Genomic DNA, 19,668 nt, shown 5'->3' with positions numbered 1-19,668 from the left:
GGTGCTGGACTAATCAAAGTATACAGGTAAGAAATAAAAGGGTCCGCAGACCAACTTTCTGCTCCAAACGCTTGTTATTTACTTGCGTTGCCACTAGGAAATATCAAGCTTTGGAGCAGAAAATTGGTGTGCGGACTCTTTTATTTCTTACCTGGATACCAAAACTTCTTACCTGGCACCAAACAAAAAACAAATAAACCCCACAAATATCTGATCGCGGGTCTGCGGAGGACACACCGATTCTGCAGAGCAGGGATACTTTGTGTGTTTGGAGAGTTTGTATGCATCGAGTTCTCTGGTTGGTCAACCCGACCCGTTGGCTTAGCTGACAGTCCGGGCGATAGGGCACAAACTTGTTGCAAAGCGTCCCTGGCGTTTCAGGGAAGCCAGTGCCCAGTGCCCACCACATCAATGTCCATCCTTGTTTGTTTTTTGAGAGTCTTGGCATTGTTCTTAATACCTCTATATAAACAACATTGCTTAGAAATGGGGGTGTTTGTAAAACACAAATTTTACTCTATTTGCTATTTTACCTTGCCAGCTGCTTCAGAGATCGATCTGGGTCTTATTTACAGTCATTGCAAAGCAAGACCTAACAGGAAATTGCCGTCAGTGGAAGGTGATTGTGGTGATCGTGGTTCTTTGGTGGACTGAGGATGCAAATGATATACGTGCGAACACTCTAAAACAAAATACACATTGATAAGCATGGCGTGTAAATTCCAAGCACACATTTATTTTTGTCCTGTTTGTATCTCTATTCAAATGACCACACGTGGGTCCTGGGATATATTGAAATCCCATCAACATCAATGCATTTTTACTAGTTAAAATCACCTGGGAGGTCATTATGCAGCTTTACCCTTTATACACAGACATCCCAATCCATTGCATTGTCAACAAACTAAAGGAACTGGAAATAGTGTTTTTGTCCAGCACCTAGGTCACTGTCAAACTGTCATAGATAATAGATGGTATGGATAAGCAACCTTGTAGCTGCTGAATAAGGAACTGACTTGATAATGTTGGCTGCAGCCTGGAAAAATATGCCGCTGTTGTTATGGTGAAGAAGGCTGTACCTCCTCCGTTGGTGCATTTGAATATATCTAACAAGGAACGATTCTTAATGACAACAATTTGAATGATTATGCTTTTTAGCCCTGTAGTCTCTAAGGGGTGTCTGCGTCATTCTGTCCGTCCAACACTTTGATCCCAAACAACTCAAAAGGTACTCGTAAAAGTACTAAAGTACTAATACTAACTCTATAGCATTTTCTCTAGTGCCACCGTATATCGTCGTTGACGAGTTTGAAGGCGAACCGGATGGTTCTAGAGATGTGTGAACTACAGACGGACGGACCCACAGACTCTGTCTAGAGAGATTCAACCTTTCAATAAATGACTGACTCGGATTTTAGACTGATGTTGACTGGCTGTGTCTGGGGACTGAAAAGGAGAGAGTCAATGTATTTGTTGTGCCTTAGGTTTCCCCTAGACACAGGGGCGTCACCAGGGGTAGGAAAGTGGGACTGAGTTACCAGGGCCCAAGGTGGAGGGGCCCTAGTAACTTTAGCTATTGAAAAATAGCAGATATACAAGCTCACAGCGCGGCACCGAGTGCCGCGCTGCGAGCTTGTAGATCTGCTATTTTTGAAAAGTCGTGAAACTGTGTGCAAATCTTTTAATATATGTATTTTTTAAGTGAACATTTGTAACTCAAAATTTGCTTCTGGGGGGTCCCTGGAACTAAATATTTTGAGATGGGGGATCCTTCACATGAAAAATTTTGAGCATCACTGACATGGAAACAGGTTTCTTGGCACACGTTTTCACGATTTTTCAAAATAGCAGATCTACAAGCTCGCAGCGCGGCACTCGGTGCCGCGCTGTGAGCTTGTATATCTGCTATTTTTCAATAGTTAACATTCATGGGGGCCCCACAGTGAATCCTTGTACCCAGGGCCCAGAATTTGGTGTGACGCCCCTGCCTAGACATGCACATTTATGGTAGATAGACGACTACATAAGCAACGTCCATAAAAAGGGCAGTGAAGTTCATTGTACCCATCATTTAAGACATTACAGAGTCCACAATAGCCTGTCAAGCCCAGAATTCAGTTTCTGGATGATGTTGACATGCCTAACGTGTGTCACCATAATAAGAATATTATTATATACAGTATTACTTGCCAGGACAAGTAGGGGGAAAATGCTGTTAAACTGGAAATCCGAAAACACTCTTCCTTGATAGATGATATTACATCATATTGTAATTCCGAGAAGATCCTGTATAATGTTAGATGGAAATATTTGAGGCTCTTGAGGATGAAATCTTTCCCTTTCAAAAAGCCTAGATTCCTGCTATTTGAACCAGGAAAGTGGCGGCTATAGTGAATCTACTGTTTGGAATATTGTGGAGTGTTCCCATGTTTATCGTTTTGTGTACCTGTTATTTGTAGACTGCATATTATTCATTGTTTTGTGTTATGATTGATGAGGGTCTGTGTGTCATTCCTGGGTTCGAGCAGGGGGAGTTTTGTTCATCTTTGTTTCCATGTCTTTCTGTTGTATTGTAGTTTGGCTATGCCAAATTAACGTAATATATCTTTTATGACCATTTAAGGAGGAGAAAAACTGCTTTATAGGAAAAAGGACACACAGTTTACATCATAATTTTAAGGAAATAACACAGAGTCAACTCGGTATACTTATACAATAGTTCTGTAAAATCTGCAACTTAAGTGCAGTGACACTTTGGTATGGGTTTGGGTTGTGCAGTTATTTTGTTACGATGTACAGTATTAAGTATTATAACAGGGTAACTACACAACCCAAACCAAGACATATTAAGACTGCATTTAGCCCCAAGATGATATGATTCATATGAAAACCAAAACAAAGCTGCGGCCTCTTTTCTCAGCACCACTTGAAGAAGCTGGAAGGCCGCCGCCTGGACTACGACTACAAGAAGAAGCGCCAGGGCAAGATTCCAGACGAGGAGCTCAAGCAGGCCTTGGAGAAGTTCCACGAGTCCAAGGAGGTGGCGGAGACCAGCATGTACAACCTGCTGGAGACTGATGTACGTACGCCTTTATGTGAGAGGACATTATGGGCTCACATGCACTTGTTTTAGAGGCGTGTGTGTGTGTGTGTGTGTGTGTGTGTGTGTGTGTGTGTGTGTGTGTGTGTGTGTGTGTGTGTGTGTGTGTGTGTGTGTGTGTGTGTGTGTGTGTGTGTGTGTGTGTGCACGTGCTTGTGTGTGCGGTGCATGTGCATTTTATCGCATTCCTAAGACAATAATTTGAGGGGACTCTTTGTGTCTCCATTGGGAACTAAGCAGGCTCTTTGTGTCTCCAAAGAGAACCAGGTCATCAATTTATTGGCTTAAAGGAGTAGTTCATCCCCCAAAATGACTTTTTTTCCCCTTGGAGACTTGAGTTCAATAATATTTTTTTAAATGCATTTAATAATAATAGTAATAAAACTTTATTTGTATAGCACCTTTCATGACATGAAATGCAGCTCAAAGCGCTTTACAGAGCAGAAAATGAAGCATAAGTGCTTAACAGAAAAAATACACATGATTACAATAAATACCCACATTGATTCCCCATCCGGAATCAGTGGGGGGTACATTTACTATAATAAACTTTGTCGTAGGAATGCAACAAATACAAAAAAAATGAATGAACTCACGTCCATGGTGTGAGTAATCAATAGAAGAAAAGACATTTTGGGGGTGAACTACTCCTTAACTCATTGAGTGCCAATCCCGAACTAGTTCGGCTTTATTATCGTATCGCAGAGTGCCGATCCCGAACAAGTTCGGCTTTTAAAAAAAAATAAAAAAAAAAATCTTTTTTTTGAAAAAAAAAAATTTTGAATTTTTTTTTTTTTTTTTTTGGACCCCATCAAATCTAGTGAACATGATTTCAATCGTGATTTTGCATGTTCCACCCCCATACAACCCCATCTAACATACAGGGCAGCCATGTTTGTTTACATAACATGTAAAACATAATGGCGATTATCTCAAGAATGCCTGAACGGATTTCCAATCGGATTTTTTTGTTTGAAAGCTGTGAACAAACTGCACAAATCCACTCCAATGCAATCCAGGATTGCATTGGATTTTTTAGAGCTCATTCTTCTCTGTTTTTTTCCCATGCATGAGGTGTGCAAGGTTTAATCATGGCTAAGTTGACGAAAATAAGGCTTCTAAAATGCTTGGTAGCCAATAGCTAACTTCAAGCTAACTTCATCCTCTTCCTGTACATGCACAAAGGAAAGTGTTCAGGCAAGTCATGGCTGCAGGGCTTCTGCATATACCAGCATATCTCTATGGGATTTTCTATGGCCACTGGGCGCCCTCTAGTGGTGAAAGGGGTGGCACTAAATGAGTTAAGAACGCGACAAAACATATCAATGAATTCTAGTCTCCAAGGGGTGAGTAATTGAAAGGGGAACTATTCCTTTAAGGCCAGTCCACACCGATGCAACTCCTTGCAACTGCAGCTACTTGCAACCATTATCCCACCGGTCTGCAACTGGTCAGTCCACTCCAGACCACTGCAGTGTCTTGCAACTAGTTGCTGCATTGGTGCGGGCTTTAGGTGCCGGCTACATGGAGCTGGATATTTCTGAAGCTAGACATTTTTTTGTGCTGTTAGGGCTTGCAGCCACACAAAGCTGGATATTTCGGCTGTGAAACTGGATATTTTTTAAACCGGATAAATAAGTGGAGAGATTGAAAAATATCCGATTCACTGGATCCGTGTAGACAGGGAACCCGGATATCTCTGAAGACTTTACTGTGTGTGTGCTTGTTAGACCTAGATATCTTTGTCGTGTGGACCTAGATATTTTTCTATGTGGATATCTGAAAAACCGGGATATATGAAATATCCAGCTCCGTGTGGACCTAGATATCTCTATGTGGATATCTGAAAAACCGGGATATATGAAAAATCCAGATCCGTGTAGCCATGGCCTTAGTCACTGAGCTGATTGTATCTGCTGTACTTTCTTATTGTCTGTGTTATTGTACAGGAGTCCAGGTGTCAAATTCAATATAACAGAGAATCAGTTCACTGACTTAGATGGGACCGCTACTGCCACCTGGAGGCTAAGATCTTTTGTGTTCCACTACTCATGTCATGTGTTATACTTATTATCCCTTATGTATCAAACTTAAAAGACCCACTCTAGCATATTTGCTACTTAGGATTAAGGCATGAATACTGATGATGAATCATTGTGTCCCTCTGTACATTTGTGAAAGCTCGTCCTAAACCACAGCTGTGGTTGGGTGAGGTTTGTATAAACACTATGCTCACGCTGTTAGTTGGGTTATTTATTAACCAGAATGAAATGCTGTGTATTCACACGAATGTCACTTTGCAAGCCAAGGTGACACGTAGACACATTTTCCTTATGTGCTTAATGTATGTGTTTAATGTGTGTGCGTCAGTGTATGACGATAATTTTTCGTCGACTACCTTTTTTCACTGATGAAAACTAAACAAGAACTAAATGAAGACTAATCTATGATGGCTAAGAAGACTAAATATATGGACAATTTCATCAAAAACTAAAGACTAAAGAGGGACTAGTGGAGAAGAGATCCAGCAGAACTAAAAGACAAGTCGTATTATGTTTGGTTGCGCTCGGGTGTTGCGCCCTAAACATAGCCAATTTACAAGCTCACAACACGTCGCAGCGCTGCGCGTCGTGTGCTTGTAGATCGGCTATTTTCAGCATGCAACCAAGTGTAATATCGGCCTTTACAACGCCACCAAGACCTGCCAAAATAAAGTTTCGTTGACAGAATCAACTGTAGATTTAGATTCGACTGAAATCTTGTGTGTGTTTGTGTGCGTGTGTGCGTGTGTGTGTGTGTGTGTGTGTGTGTGTGTGTGTGTGTGTGTGTGTGTGTGTGTGTGTGTGTGTGTGTGTGTGTGTGTGTGTGTGTGTGTGTGTGTGTGTGTGTGTGTGTGTGTGCATGCACGCCTCCAGATAGAGCAGGTGAGCCAGCTGTCGTCGTTGGTAGAGTCCCAGCTGCAGTACCACAGACAGGCCGTGCAGGTCCTGGAGGAGCTCTCTGATAAACTCAGGGACAGGTACAGTACTGGCCCAGTCTCACACCACCATACACCAGGGGTCTTCAACGTTTTCAGGCCAAGGACCCCTTAGCTGAGAGAGAGATGAAGCAGGGACCTCCTCTACATGTTGTATAAATGTGTAATGCAGATTTTCATCGATTTCATGGATAGATTCATACCGTAGACTTGTTTGACAGCACTGTCATCAGTCTATGTTGGATTCATGTTTTTAGTTAACTTGACCTTTCACTCTGTACTTGGTCTGCTCTTTTTTTACCTCTACACCAAACCTATTTGCCAAAAATAGCCGATCTACAAGCTCTCAGATGGCTATTTTTGGCTAAAGTTCTCCTCAGAATAGGGATGCGAGGGTTCAAGTTGTTAAAAGAATGATCGTATCACAACGATTTGGCGGCCCCCCGTAGTAACTCTGAGGACCCCCTAGGGGACCCGGACCCCCTGTTGAAGACCCCTGTCATAAACCTAAACGTTGCCATGTGTTCTGCTTGGAGTGGCTGAAGTCATATTGGTACAAACAGTATTTGCTGGGGAATGAATGGTTCATTAACAACAGCTTTAAACCTTTGTTATTATGAAAAGCTCCACCGGCTGTCAGTCTGTCCGTCACGTCACGTCACGTCACACTTTTGGCCCTACTCTTATCTCCGGCACTGTTGCCCCTATCCATGCCAAACTTTGCACACATACTCCTTGGCTGGCAAACCACAACCTCTGCCCCTCATTTCTCACATACCCCTCTTCTAGCGCCACCATGAGGTTGCCGACCTAACGGTCACTTATTTACTGATTAGGGAGTCTTACTGGTGATAGTTAGAATGAAGCTAGGAAACGTGATGTATTTTGCATTTGACATACTTCTGTATCCGTAGACTGAAATTTTACTTGCATACCTATATAACTTTAAAAGAAAATTAACCTACCTCATTGATTAACCTTTTTTCTGTGTGTTTTCAGGATGACTGAGGCTCAGTCTCGGCCACGACGTGAATACACACCCAAACCCAAACCTATCTTTGACTATGGAGAAAACGACCAGTCGAATGGCAATGGTGGCTATACAACGTCAGTCGCCCCTCCACCCTCGCGTAACTCTGGTAAGAACGCTGGCGTACCCGTACGCTTTTTTTTGTCCCTTTAATACTGGTGCAACAAACATATTTGTGTGTGTGTGAGAGAGAGAGATACAGAGAGGTTGTCATCAGACTACCCCTCTACATCTGACCGTGTTGTTTTCCTGTGACATCATCAGAGCCTTCGTTCCACTACAGCAGATTGTCCTTTAAGGAGCACAGATTGCGTGAGTCAGACTGTGTGTGCATGTGCGTGTGTGTGTGTTCACGCAAGCTACTTTGTCGCATGGCACACATGATGCTGTGCGAGTCACAGGTGTGAAGCGCTGGATGCAGGAGACGTCTGGTTTTACTAATAGTTAGTTGTGTGCTTTAAAGACCAGAAATAATGTTTGATTCTATACATCATGTAGTTCCTGTAAGAACGGTAGCTGCTGGCACGCTACTATATTGACACAGTTTCATTCTGTGACACGAAGAGGCAAAGTTCAGCTCGATGTGAGCTAATTGTAGCAGTTTACAGACTTATTACCTTTCACCCAGAATTCACCGTTTTAGGCAATACTGGACTTTGTTTTGGACTTTTTTGGTAGATACTTTCCCAGTAATCTGAGTTCTTATAAAGTAGGAGGGTTGAGAGTGACGGGATAGTGGTAAGATTGCGCGTTAACATAGGCCACCTCCATTTCCAGGCTACCAAGAGGCAAAACAGCTTGTGCAATGAGTAAAATGTTGGGAGACATGGTAGGCTGGGAGGCTGGTATATCTCTAGTACTCTATGTGATTGATTGAAGATTTTATGATAAGGTTGCAAAGGAAAAATACAGTTTCGTGACAGTACAGTTCACTGGTACAAGGTCAACTAAAATGAAATCCTAGGAAGCTTTACAGCATTTTTACACAGGAACCCTTTATGTATCTCATATAACATTGGAAGATAGACGACTAGAATACAGTATCATCAATAACAAAAAAGAAAAAAGATGCTGTTATAAAGAAGAGAAAAAAACAAAAATAAAATTAAAAAATAATAAATAATAAGTAAAATAATAAAAACAAATATTTACAGTGGAGAAGGGGAGGTAAGGATGGGCTTAGTAGGTTTCGAGTAGCAGCCGTCTGTAGGTGACTTTTCTGACCAATTTTGAAGGAAGTTGGGGATTTAGACTCCTTTAGGGCTCTCGGTAGGGAGTTCCACATGTTAGTGGTATAGCAGGAGAACGAATTTGAGCCTTTTTTAGAGTCAAATCTGGGTTCAATGTGATTTTTGGAGCTGCCTCTGGTGTTGTAATTGTGGACATCCTTGATGTTTAGGAAATATGTTGTCATGTACATGGGTATCTTGGTGGTGTAGTGTATCGGTACACCAGGCCCATTGCAAGATACTGTACTCAGTCAGCTATCTATCGTGATTTATCTGAGGTCACACGCAGAGAGAGAGGTTAGTGAGAATGATGGCTTGGAAGGGAGACAAGTGAAAGAGACACTTGGGGTCAGGTGTTGACATTGTTTCTGGTTAACAAAAAATGAAGTGGTGTGTGCTGTGATGTTATGCTTATCTGTGTTTGTATGCCTTTGCTGCTAATTACTTATTAACTTGTACCTTGTTAAGTTGCATTGAAGTGGATGTAGCCGATGTACCACCCACTAGTGTGACTCACTAACATATCCTATGTACATAAGTAACGTATTAACACCATATATTTAAGGTGTGGAGTGAGACAGTCACTAACCATTTATTTTACAGTCCCTTAACGACCAGGTATCTATCTGGAAAATAGACACTAAGGCTTGCCCACCTGTCATCGGCAAGTAAATAAAACTTGTGGGCAGGTGAAGTTTGCTTTCAGGTCGCCCGACTGGGCACGTGCTCATTTGAGAGGGGACGCAACCGTCTATAACACAACACCGAGATACGGATGTCCAATTTGAGAACTTATCATGTCATACCATCGGCAAGACAGTGGATTGTCCGTAAATTGTTAGAACATTGACAGTGAGAAAGGAGGGCGTTTGTAAAGGTGTTGTTATGTAAATGCTGTTCAGATTCTTATTTCCAATGAAAAAAAGTGCCGAAAAGTGCTCTTTGTTTTCAGTAACTAAAGAGAAGAATGAGCAAGGCTAAACAGTGAAATAAACCTTGGAAAACAAGTATTTCCAGAAAAAAATGCTGGAAAAGTACAGGAAATGCAGAGGTTTTGAAATGGCACAGCTGTATCTGTCTAAACACCTGAACGTGGCCAGCGCACAGCCAGCGCTTTTCTACGGCCCGCGGCTTCATTCCTAAATTGTATTATAAATAAATGGCCCGCCAGCACCGTCAAACAAGAATATTTTCCCTGTTGTCTCATTTTGAAGGGGTTAAAGAAAGGCTCTTTTATTGTGTTTTTTTAGTTTGCCTGTCTGTTTACATTTGGTGATGTGAAATAAGGCTCAGTTATTTGTGTTTTGTTCAGAGCAGACACCTGACAAAAGACCATTGATATGAAATATTGATGATGATCGTTAAATAAAATGTTTACTTTGTTATGGTCCGACCGAAAGTACATTATGTCAGGCGATAGTCCTCCCTTGGGTGTTTTAATATTTCTTAATGCAGCCCTGGGTTAACTTAAGCCCCTTTTCCACTGACATGGCCCAACACCGCATCACTCCACACCGCCCACTTGTGCCAGGTTTTCCACTACAAGTATGGAGATAGATTCGTTTCAATATGTTGAGCAGTTGTACATTAAGATCTGTGCACTCGTACCTCTGAATTTGCAGACTCGTATGATGGAATCTGAACGTGAAGAGGAAAAAAAAGTTCAACACACGTACGCTTTTCATTTGCAACTACAAATCCTGTCTACGCGCTCGCAAATCGTCAGTTACACTTGCTCAAATGTACCCTGCACGGTTTTGCCAGATTTTGGAAGGGACATATCGATGATTATGTTGCAATATCGCGAGCGACAGTTTACCAAATTTGAGCATGTGTAAATGAGGATTTGCGAGCGCGTAGAAAGGCAGTTGAGGTTGTAAAAGTAAATGCGTGCGTGTGCAGGGCAGGGCACACACATGTATAATGGAATCTGGAAAAAAAAACACTCTGCACACGTACAAATGTCAGTTTACAACCTCTCGAATCATCATGTGCAGATGCTCGCATTTTTTCAGTGTCCCCGGCTCGCTTTTGCCAAATATTGCTACTACATATCGAGGAATATGTTGCAATTTAGAGAGCAACAGTTTCAACTATTTTGAGCAAGTGTAGAAAGGGATTTGAGGTTGTAACTGACGATTTGCGAGCGTGTGAAGGCTAATCTGAGCGTGATCAGAGAGTGTCTGTGTCTGATGCTTGATGCGAGGGAGCGCAGGGATCCCTTGTAGGAACTGCAATGATTTTTCTTCACCACCCGGGGGAGCTGTTTTCAATGTGTAGTCAATTTAGACCATTGGTTCTCAAAATGGACCCCCAGATTGACACTTATTAGCCCGCGGACCCCTATTAAAACACCTTCTAAGCCTGGCCGTACTCCCTCGGACTTCCTACTGGGTCCCATCAGCCACACGTCTATTCCCGGACTTTTGATATAAATTATAATAATAAAAAAAAAAACATCGGAAATTCTTCTCTGTGTCTTTTTGGAGCTATCTGAAAGGGTTAATATGCTCTGACAGTCATTTTCTGGTGCTGGGTGTGATACTCCTAATATCCAGCAGGCCACGCCGTTGACTCACATTCTGAATGGATGGCTGGCCAGGAGGAGCCTCATCCTCTCCCCAGTGTTGAAACTGAACAAGAAGCTCAAACAAGATGGCTGGTCTTTGTCTCTGTTCGTGGATCGCGGTTTCAATCACGTTCGGGCGCCGCTTCTCTATCGCTCCTTTCCCTGCTTCGCCGCACGTAAACGAATGGAATTGATCTCCCCTCCGCCTCGCCAAAGTAAGATCGCCGACCTCTGCAGGATGAATATGTACGCTGTGTCGAGCACTCCATTACGTGTTGTTATCATGTGGGCTTTGTTTTTTTAAAACATGTTTGTAAATAAATGGCTTATTTCTTCGGCGCTACCTCTGTTCAGAGGGTTCTGCCGCGGCTTGCAACGTGTTAATCTAATAACCAGTGATCAAGGAAGCCAAAGTTACGTTGTCACTATCACAGAGATTATCTTGTGTTGTGATGTACAGTAGGCTACCTTACCTCTGTCAAAAAGACGTTTCTATTAACATGCAAATTCATCTAATAACAGTGAAAGTAAAGTTGTCCATACAGTATCACTAGAGATTAACTTGTATTGTGATGAACCCTCTGCTAACAAAAATGCGTTTCTATTAACATGCTAATTAATCTAATAACGATCGTGATCAATCACTAGACATTTAGTCTCATGATATGTGAGACCCCCCCCACCCTTATTATAATTTCCAATACTTTTCATTAACATGTATTGTATGTATAATGGATGTTTTTTATTGACAATAGGTTGCATTCGAGTTGAATGGCTTGGGATAATATATATCCTGTACAAAAGCCTCGCTCTGTTTTATTTATTTGTATTTATTATTTTTTATGTATTTATCATTTCATCTTGGTTGGTCTCTTGTGGTGTTCTGTATTTTGCTGGCATCTTCCAAACTGAAGCTGATGGTGGTGTGTTCTGGTAGACATCACTGGCAATGGGCAGGGGAGGTGGCTGTGTTTTCACCAGGAGTGGCAGCTGGGAAATAATAAAAAATACATACAATACGCAGTAGGGAGCCGTTCCTTTCTAATGAACAGTGGTGGGAAAAGTAGCCTACTCAATTTCTTTACTTAAATAAAAATATCAATACTGCAATCAAGTAGAAGTTTGGAATGTACTCATTAGGCTATGCAGAATGTCCTGTTTCACAGGTTTCCCGTTGAGTAAAATGTAGAAAAATCATTTGAAAAAAGCAGAAAAATCTTTTGAAAATAGCAGATCTACAAACTCACAATGCGTCGCTTTGTGACGCATTGTGAGCTTGTAGATCAGCTATTTTCAAATGGCAGGTTTGCACCTATATATGTCCGAAATAAATGTATATAAGGTTGAAGTTATTTGTAATTATATTCAAAATCTATAAAGTAACTAGTAGAATGAGCCAGTCTTTTGAACGGCTCTTTGAAAGGAACAGATCCCAGAGTTCCGGCTCACTTCAAAGAACCATAAATCCCATCTCTAGTTTGTGTGGTCTGCCCACATCCAGAGCATAGACCTACACTTTTCCAAGGCAGATTATATGGCTTCGGGAAAAAAAAAAGAAAAAAAAAATACTCCTTTAATACGTTCCGGTGCCTAATCACTGTTGCACGTTCCCCAGCAACAACGTTTCACCATGGCGTTATTTTAATTTTGTAATAATATAAATAAATGTTCTTGATTATCTGGCGATTGATTAATAGGCGATCTTGATATGGGGAGTTGACGACACATTGAAAACAGCTCCCCGGGTGGTGAAGAAAAATCATTGCAGTTTCTACAAGGCGCAGAGCTGATCCTGTGCTCTCTCGCTTCTCCTCAGTCACACACACACTCGCACTTCCGTAACAAAATTATTCTGCAAGGCAGATTCACCTCACGAAATTGTCTCTGCTCGCGCTCGGATAAGCCTTTTACACGCTCGCAAATCGACATGTACACTTTCTCAAATCAAGATTAGAAGCGCTCGCATTTTTTCAGTGTCCCCTGCACGGTTTTGGCAGATTTTGGAAGGACATATCGATGATTATGTTGCAATATCGCGAGCGACAGTTTACCAAATTTGAGCATGTGTAAAGGACGATTTGCGAGCGCGTAGAAAGGCAGTTGAGGTTGTAAAAGTAAATGTGTGCGTGAGCACGGCAGGGCACACACGTGTATAATGGAATCTGGAAAAAAAAACACTCTCTACACGTACAGATGTCAGTTTACAACCTCTCGAATCATCATGTGCAGATGCTCGCATTTTTTTAGTGTCGCCTGCTCGCTTTTGCCAAATATTGCATCGGCATATCGAGGAATATGTTTCAATTTAGAGAGCAACAGTTTCAACTAATTTGAGCAAGTGTAGAAAGGGATTTGAGGTCGCAAAAGACGATTTGTGAACGTGTAGACAGGAATTTGTAGTTTTTTTTTCCTTTTCACGTTCAGATTCCATCATACAAGTCTGCAAATTCAGAGGTACGACTGCACAAATCTCAATATACAACTGCTCAACATCAGAAATCTGTTCTCTCCAATAAGATACAATACTAACTCCATATACAAGGACCTGGGTTGAGTGGTGTGAAAGTGGTACTAAACGTGGTACTAAAAAGTATCCAATACAGAGTATGTCTGAGCTGGGCCAAAGAGGGCCAAACACATCATAATGACTGATCACTCACTGATTTTTCATTTAGACCACCAGGATATAGTTTTAATACATGATAATGGATTATATTGTGTTATAACCACTATTATAATCTATTATAGTGTATTATAGTTATAATATTAATACATTAATACTTTAAAGTGTATTATAACCACAGTTATAATCCATTATAGTGTATTATAATTAGAATAGTTGTATACAAATTTATATTGTATTATCACAGTTAATAGGGGCAATTTGTTAATTTGTGTAATGGAAAAGTCGAAAAGGGGCTTTAACCTCTGTTCTTTTCTCTGCCCATCTCTCCCTGGCTCCTGTCTCGCCCACAGCTCCCGAGCAGCCCAGCGCTAAGGCTCTGTACGACTTTGACCCGGAGAACGAGGGGGAGCTGGGCTTCCGCGAGGGCGACATCATCACCCTGACCAATCAGATCGACGAGAACTGGTACGAAGGAATGCTGCGCGGCCAATCAGGATTTTTCCCCCTCAACTATGTCGAGGTCATTGTTGCTCTGCCACACTAAGAGGAGTGCTGCGAAATAGAGCGAGAGTTGGAGGTATAGGACAGATAGAGGGAAGAGGAGAGAGAGAAATTGATCAAGTTAGGGAGGGGCACAAAGAGAAGCCAGGGATGGATCATAGAAAGGTAATTTTCATCTTCGGTACCCAACGTCATCACCGTCACCACAGACTCGCACTTTTTTATTTGGACCTTTGAAAAGATGATGGTGGATTTTCACATTCCAGGTCAGAAAAATGATTTTTTTATATCACCCCCCCACGTCAAGGGTTTCAGTGTTCTAGACTAAAGATGGACTGAAACAAAAATGCCGTTTACATGAAATGACAGATTCAGATGCATATTAACGGACTAACTTATACGATGCTGTAAACATTTAGAAATGTTTATCCTACACGTACTGTAATTATGATAATAGAGATAATTTAAAATAATTCAACCTTGGTTATGAAAATTCTAGTGAGACATGCTCTACTGGTGGTTGTGAACTTAAGTCCCATTTACACCTGGCATGAAATATGTGTCTTGGCTGATTGGACCGTAATCAGACCAGGGATGTCAAACTCATTATGCAGAGATCACACAATATATTTGTCTTTTACGATCGTCACTATGTCAGATTAATAGTGCTATTTTAGTGCCATCAATTCTTGCCGTGTCCTAGTCTGGAGACTGGCAATACTACAAAGTATGACGCCGACCAATCATCCTTTTCCAGTCGTCGCGCGTGTTCGGGGAAGTCAAGAAATTGTCAATCATGGTTACAGAAGCGCCTGATGACAGGGCCAGCGGATTAAATAGACTTTATTTATTATTGCGCTCTCTAGCTTGCTACCAAACAAAGGCAGGAGTCAGGAAACAAGACAACAAAATGGTTTGGGTTTGGATTTGTTAAAGTTCATTATTTAGGAGAGCGCCTGCTCACAGAGATACAAATGTTATCCCAAACATGCAAAAAACCGTTGAAGCAAAATCTATCATCCTGGGGTATATCAGTCGCACAGGCCTAATTTAACTTGAAATTCATAATGTTGTCAAATATAGTATTACCTAACAAGTTGGTTTCGGCCTCACTTGTTAACATTAAGCACTTTTAAGTGCTCTGTTATATACACCGAAAATGCAAAATAGCGAAGCCAGTCCCATTCTCATACATGAATAATCCAATTTATTGGCCGGGTAGGTTCTGGGTTCAATACCAGGCACCGACTACTCAGTACTCAGCATAATGAGTAGTAAAGCTTGGGTAACTCAGACGTGCGGTAAGTACTAGAAGCTGACAGTACGTGTGCCGCTCCACCTCAGCAATCCATCTCCCTTGTCTAGTGCCTTGTAAGGAGGATTAACGCCCTCGTAGCACAGCAGATACCGACAATAAACCACTTCCACTTACTGTACTTACTTATTTAAGTACATAGCAGTGGAGAGAGTGGCGCGAGAGCCGCTGCCGTACAGATACATTGATTGGTTGTAAACAAAATGCATCGTTCCGGCCAGTTTGACACCACTGAGATAATAGATGTTAATGCCAGCCATAAATGGGACATAAGTTAGAAAACTGAAGCCTATTTAAAGGTCCAGTTGTTAGCTAACTGCGGGTAGGTTCTCTGCATCTCTGGACAAGCCAACATAACCTCATTGTACTCTTTAAGTTGACTGATGACCGTTTTCATTTCAAAGACAAATGCAATACATTTCCAGAATGAAGTCACTGCAATGCAATTGATTTCTGTTGTTGAAGACTGGAGCGCCTCTCTTGATGCCACCTGCTGGCCTCACCAAGAATCACACTCGGGTGGGAAAAAACAACTAGTTATGCATGAGCAAATAGCTGTAGTTAAAAGTGGTTTGATCTACAACAACAAAAAAGTGCATTTCTGATCTTTTGTTTTTATTTACCTCAAACGGTAAGAGCAAAAGGCAAGAGCTTCTTTTTTTGTGGATATGTTTTTTGTTTTTGTTTCATTTTCATTTTTAAGTCTGACAAATGTTAAGGCTCATTTTAACAGTAGTTATCCACTATCCAGTACTACAATACACAATACACAAGACACACTGTGCAGCTCTCTCTGTCCAGTGGTCAGAAGAACTCTTCATTGTTCCGGAGAAACTCGCCACGCCTTTTTATGCAGTGTCTCAGTATTTCAATTTATGTTTGTCTCAATATTTGTACAATAGTTTTTTAGTGTAGTTATGTGAGCAAATGTTTGTACAGTATTTGCACCTTGTGGTCTTCAATTGAGATTCATGCCTGCATGTGTGATAGACCTAACCCCACTGTTACACACAGACCCAAAGTTTAAATGCGTAAACGTTGCACGTCTTTTGTTTTCACGTATACTCTTTAATTCATCTCCCTTTTCTCCTTGGTGGCTCAACCTTTGTTTCCTTCCATGTGAAGGACAACGATTCAGTCCTGTTTTTTTTAAGCAATTGTTTCGCTAATCTGTTCCATAGAAGAGACGAAACCAAGAGGTCCTTATTACGGTAAATGCAATATAATCATAATGTCATTATAATAGGCCAGTGCTGCATTAAGGTCTGTTATGGTTTATGAACCTGTCGTTCAGAGTCTGTAAAATAGCCATATGGATCTAGGGCCTGTTTATCTCGGTGCTTTCACCCGGCCTTATTTAACCCCTCCTCACCAGTTTTTCCTCTCTCTTAAGCGCCTGTTTACTCCGTGCAGTGGCTGAATGGACAAAGCGCTGCGGGCAGCGTCTTAAGTTTCTGTCACACTGTTCTTTAAAAACTGTCCTCGTGTCTTTTACTTTTTTAAATGTGAAACTCTGGTCTCTGCATCGCAGTGGAATCATCTCACAGTTTTCTCTCACTCTGTGATTCTGTTGATGGACGATGGTTGGGGGGAAAAATCATTTCCGTTCGGATGTTGGTAGAAAGTATATCGGCTAGTCCAGAAAAGGGTTTTATTTTTTTATGTTTAGCTTTGGTCCAAACCTGCAGATGGAGTCTCCTCCAGCATACAGTGTATGAGGGAAAGACTGAAGGATTGTAAGGGAGGACGTAAAGGGAAAAAAGGAACACTACATGTTACAAGCTGTTCTCTGATTTGTTTAATTTGACAACGTGTCTGCTACCAAATATTTATCACTGATATTATTCAGCCCACCAGATGTTATAGCTGTCCGTGGAGCTGTCATAATTGTGGAGTTTTTTGTTTTTTTTTGGCCTCAGTGATACTCTTCCATTACATGCAAAGTGCTCCGTCTCTGCACTTAACCACTTAAATCCTATACTTAGTTGACCGGAGTCCCCTTCATGCTAGGGCCCCTTTATGTTTTTCTATGGTAAATATCTCATTGTTGCTGTCGGGCAGAAACCTCTGTTCTCCATATTCGTAACCTTTTGTGTTTTCGTAAATGAATGCCCTACTTGATCATACAACAGCATCACTCAAAGGTAGCAGATCCACAAGCTCGAAATGCTTGTAGATCTGCTACTTTTGCTGTTTTTGAATTTGAATCCTGAAAAGTAACAGTTTTGGACATGTGAGCGTTCTACCCGACAAAGACGTTATGTGAAAAATAACAAGTCTACAAGCACTTGTGACTCACGACGCATTGTGATCTTGTGAGCTTTTTAGATCTGCTTTTTTAACCGAATGTTTGCCCCAGAATAGTGCCGCTAGGGTTCAAGTGGTTCATGTTTTGTTCAGGTTTTTGGCTACATTCATTAGCGTTGATCTCTCTCAACTAGTAGCCTATCTCTGTATCACTCCACTCTTGAGTCAAACAACCTCGCCCACTCCTGGGTTTGATCCCTCTTTTGTATGTTTACATGTGTGTTCTTAGTACTAGTAAGTGATCTTCAGGTTCTGGGGAAAGTCGAAAAGGCAATATTGGATGACTGGATCAACACATTGTCCTAGCTATATTAGTTTCAGTGCCTTTGGGAATGGAAGGAAGTAAAGAGGTGGACTATTACAACAACCAAAATAACCTAGCTACTTATCAAATTCTTTCATTTTTGTCCTGTTTTATTTCTAGCCATTGACACTTTGCTGTGTTACAGACATAGATGCATGTACCACTATGCGCCTTTTGTGACACTACGGCCTGTTTCCTGCCATGGATTGAGCAGCCTATTGTGAGTCTAAGAAATGTTGATCGACAGATCTCATAACTTAAACTAGACTCGTCTCAATCCATGTTCAGAAAACTGGCCCTATGATTTCTTTTAAAGGGTTATATATCTGTTTAATCTTTTTAGAGTGCTAGAATAATATTTTGAAAGGCAACAATAAAAACAATTCTGGCACTCTATAGTATTATTATTTTTTATATACAAGACCTTACAAATTTTTTAAATTGAACTTTGCATGTAGTCCTATATGATACCGTGTAAATGTTTGTCTTAGTTTAAGTTTCCTTTTTTCCGTTCTAGTATGTCACAAAGACAGAATTTAACCACAATACTTTGTCATGTATTATGAAAACATTTGTACTTGCCCCTCCCCCACCCCCAATTTTCCTCCTTTAAATAAATAAACAAGAAAAATAATATTGTGTCAGTATTTGATAGACCGTGTGCAATACAATGTGGAAGCAATATGTTTAATTCCACTGTACATTAAAATAATGTTGAGATCAAATGCATTCATCATAGTCAGTTATATCATTGACATACCGGTACACAGGTTTAACCTTAATTTCCGTATTGCAATTGTATTGCTTTTAAGATAAAGAATATCAAATAATCCAGTATATTCTAACCAGATCATTAAAACAAAGGCTGCTCATTAACTTATTATTCATTAACTGAAAAATTAACATTGAATGTACATTGTGGAGTTGGCTGGTTTCTGCCAGACAGCAGAGATACAGTAGGCCTATTAGACTCATGACGTGACCCCAAGATAGGAGAGATGGAGAACAGAATGAGTAGGAATATAGAACATCATTGTGCACAGATGTCAGTCTACCAAATTACCTTGTGACCCAAAACAACAGCGGTCCCCAGGTTCATTCTTAGTCAGGGTGGTTCACACTCCGTTGAAGCACCCTGGTCTATCTGATGAAGTCGTTGAAGCACCCTGGTCTATCTGATGAAGTAGTTGAAGGTCATAGTATCAATTAAGTATCAGTATGTGCTTATGCAGATTAGGGATTCAAAACATGTACAGTATGTACTGCCATTGTACTAGGTCAAGCTGATAAAGTCATAACAGTTACTTATACTAGTAAGACGCCTCAGGGCGACAAGCGACCTCGCCCTAAAGGGCAATACCATTTGGCATAATTAAAGGGGAGGTATAATGGGTACACCTACCCAAAAAACGTAGGTAGACGACCTAATCAGTCAAAACTATAACAATCAGAGCATATAAATTCTATCTAGATTACATGTATGGTCATTGAGGGTAGGAAAGTGCTGTCTTCAGACCACAGCACAGCTCCACACTGTGTTTTATCAAGTTCAGCCAACACAGGGATGCTGACAGAACCCTCGCTAAAAACTCCAGGGCAAAAATCCACTCGTCCGAGACAGTTTGCCCTCCTGGCTCCCAAATTGTGGAATAAACTCCCTGTCGCACTTAGAACAACGGACTCACTCGCTAGCTTTCGCCGTGGACTGAA

General features: G+C 41.2%; 1 protein-coding gene across 1 annotated transcript in view; it reads left to right on the top strand.

Moving 5' to 3' along the window:
- Nucleotides 1–18,575, top strand: part of sh3gl1b (SH3-domain GRB2-like 1b) — a 34,101-nt gene extending 15,526 nt beyond the window's left edge. Inside the window, exons 6-9 of the mRNA XM_080729366.1 lie at nucleotides 2,921–3,079; nucleotides 6,016–6,119; nucleotides 7,077–7,216; nucleotides 13,882–18,575. Of these exons, the coding sequence (XP_080585492.1) occupies nucleotides 2,921–3,079; nucleotides 6,016–6,119; nucleotides 7,077–7,216; nucleotides 13,882–14,075 (597 nt within the window). The 3' untranslated portion in view covers nucleotides 14,076–18,575. The remainder of the gene's footprint in view (nucleotides 1–2,920; nucleotides 3,080–6,015; nucleotides 6,120–7,076; nucleotides 7,217–13,881) is intronic.
- The last annotated feature ends 1,093 nt before the right edge of the window (nucleotides 18,576–19,668 follow it).

This window comes from Nannobrachium achirus (genome assembly GCF_963921795.1).
Source record: "Nannobrachium achirus genome assembly, chromosome: 1".
NCBI classification, from domain to species: Eukaryota; Metazoa; Chordata; class Actinopteri; order Myctophiformes; family Myctophidae; genus Nannobrachium; species Nannobrachium achirus.
Note: the sequence above shows the minus strand (reverse complement) of the source record. Positions and strands in the feature narration are given on the sequence as shown.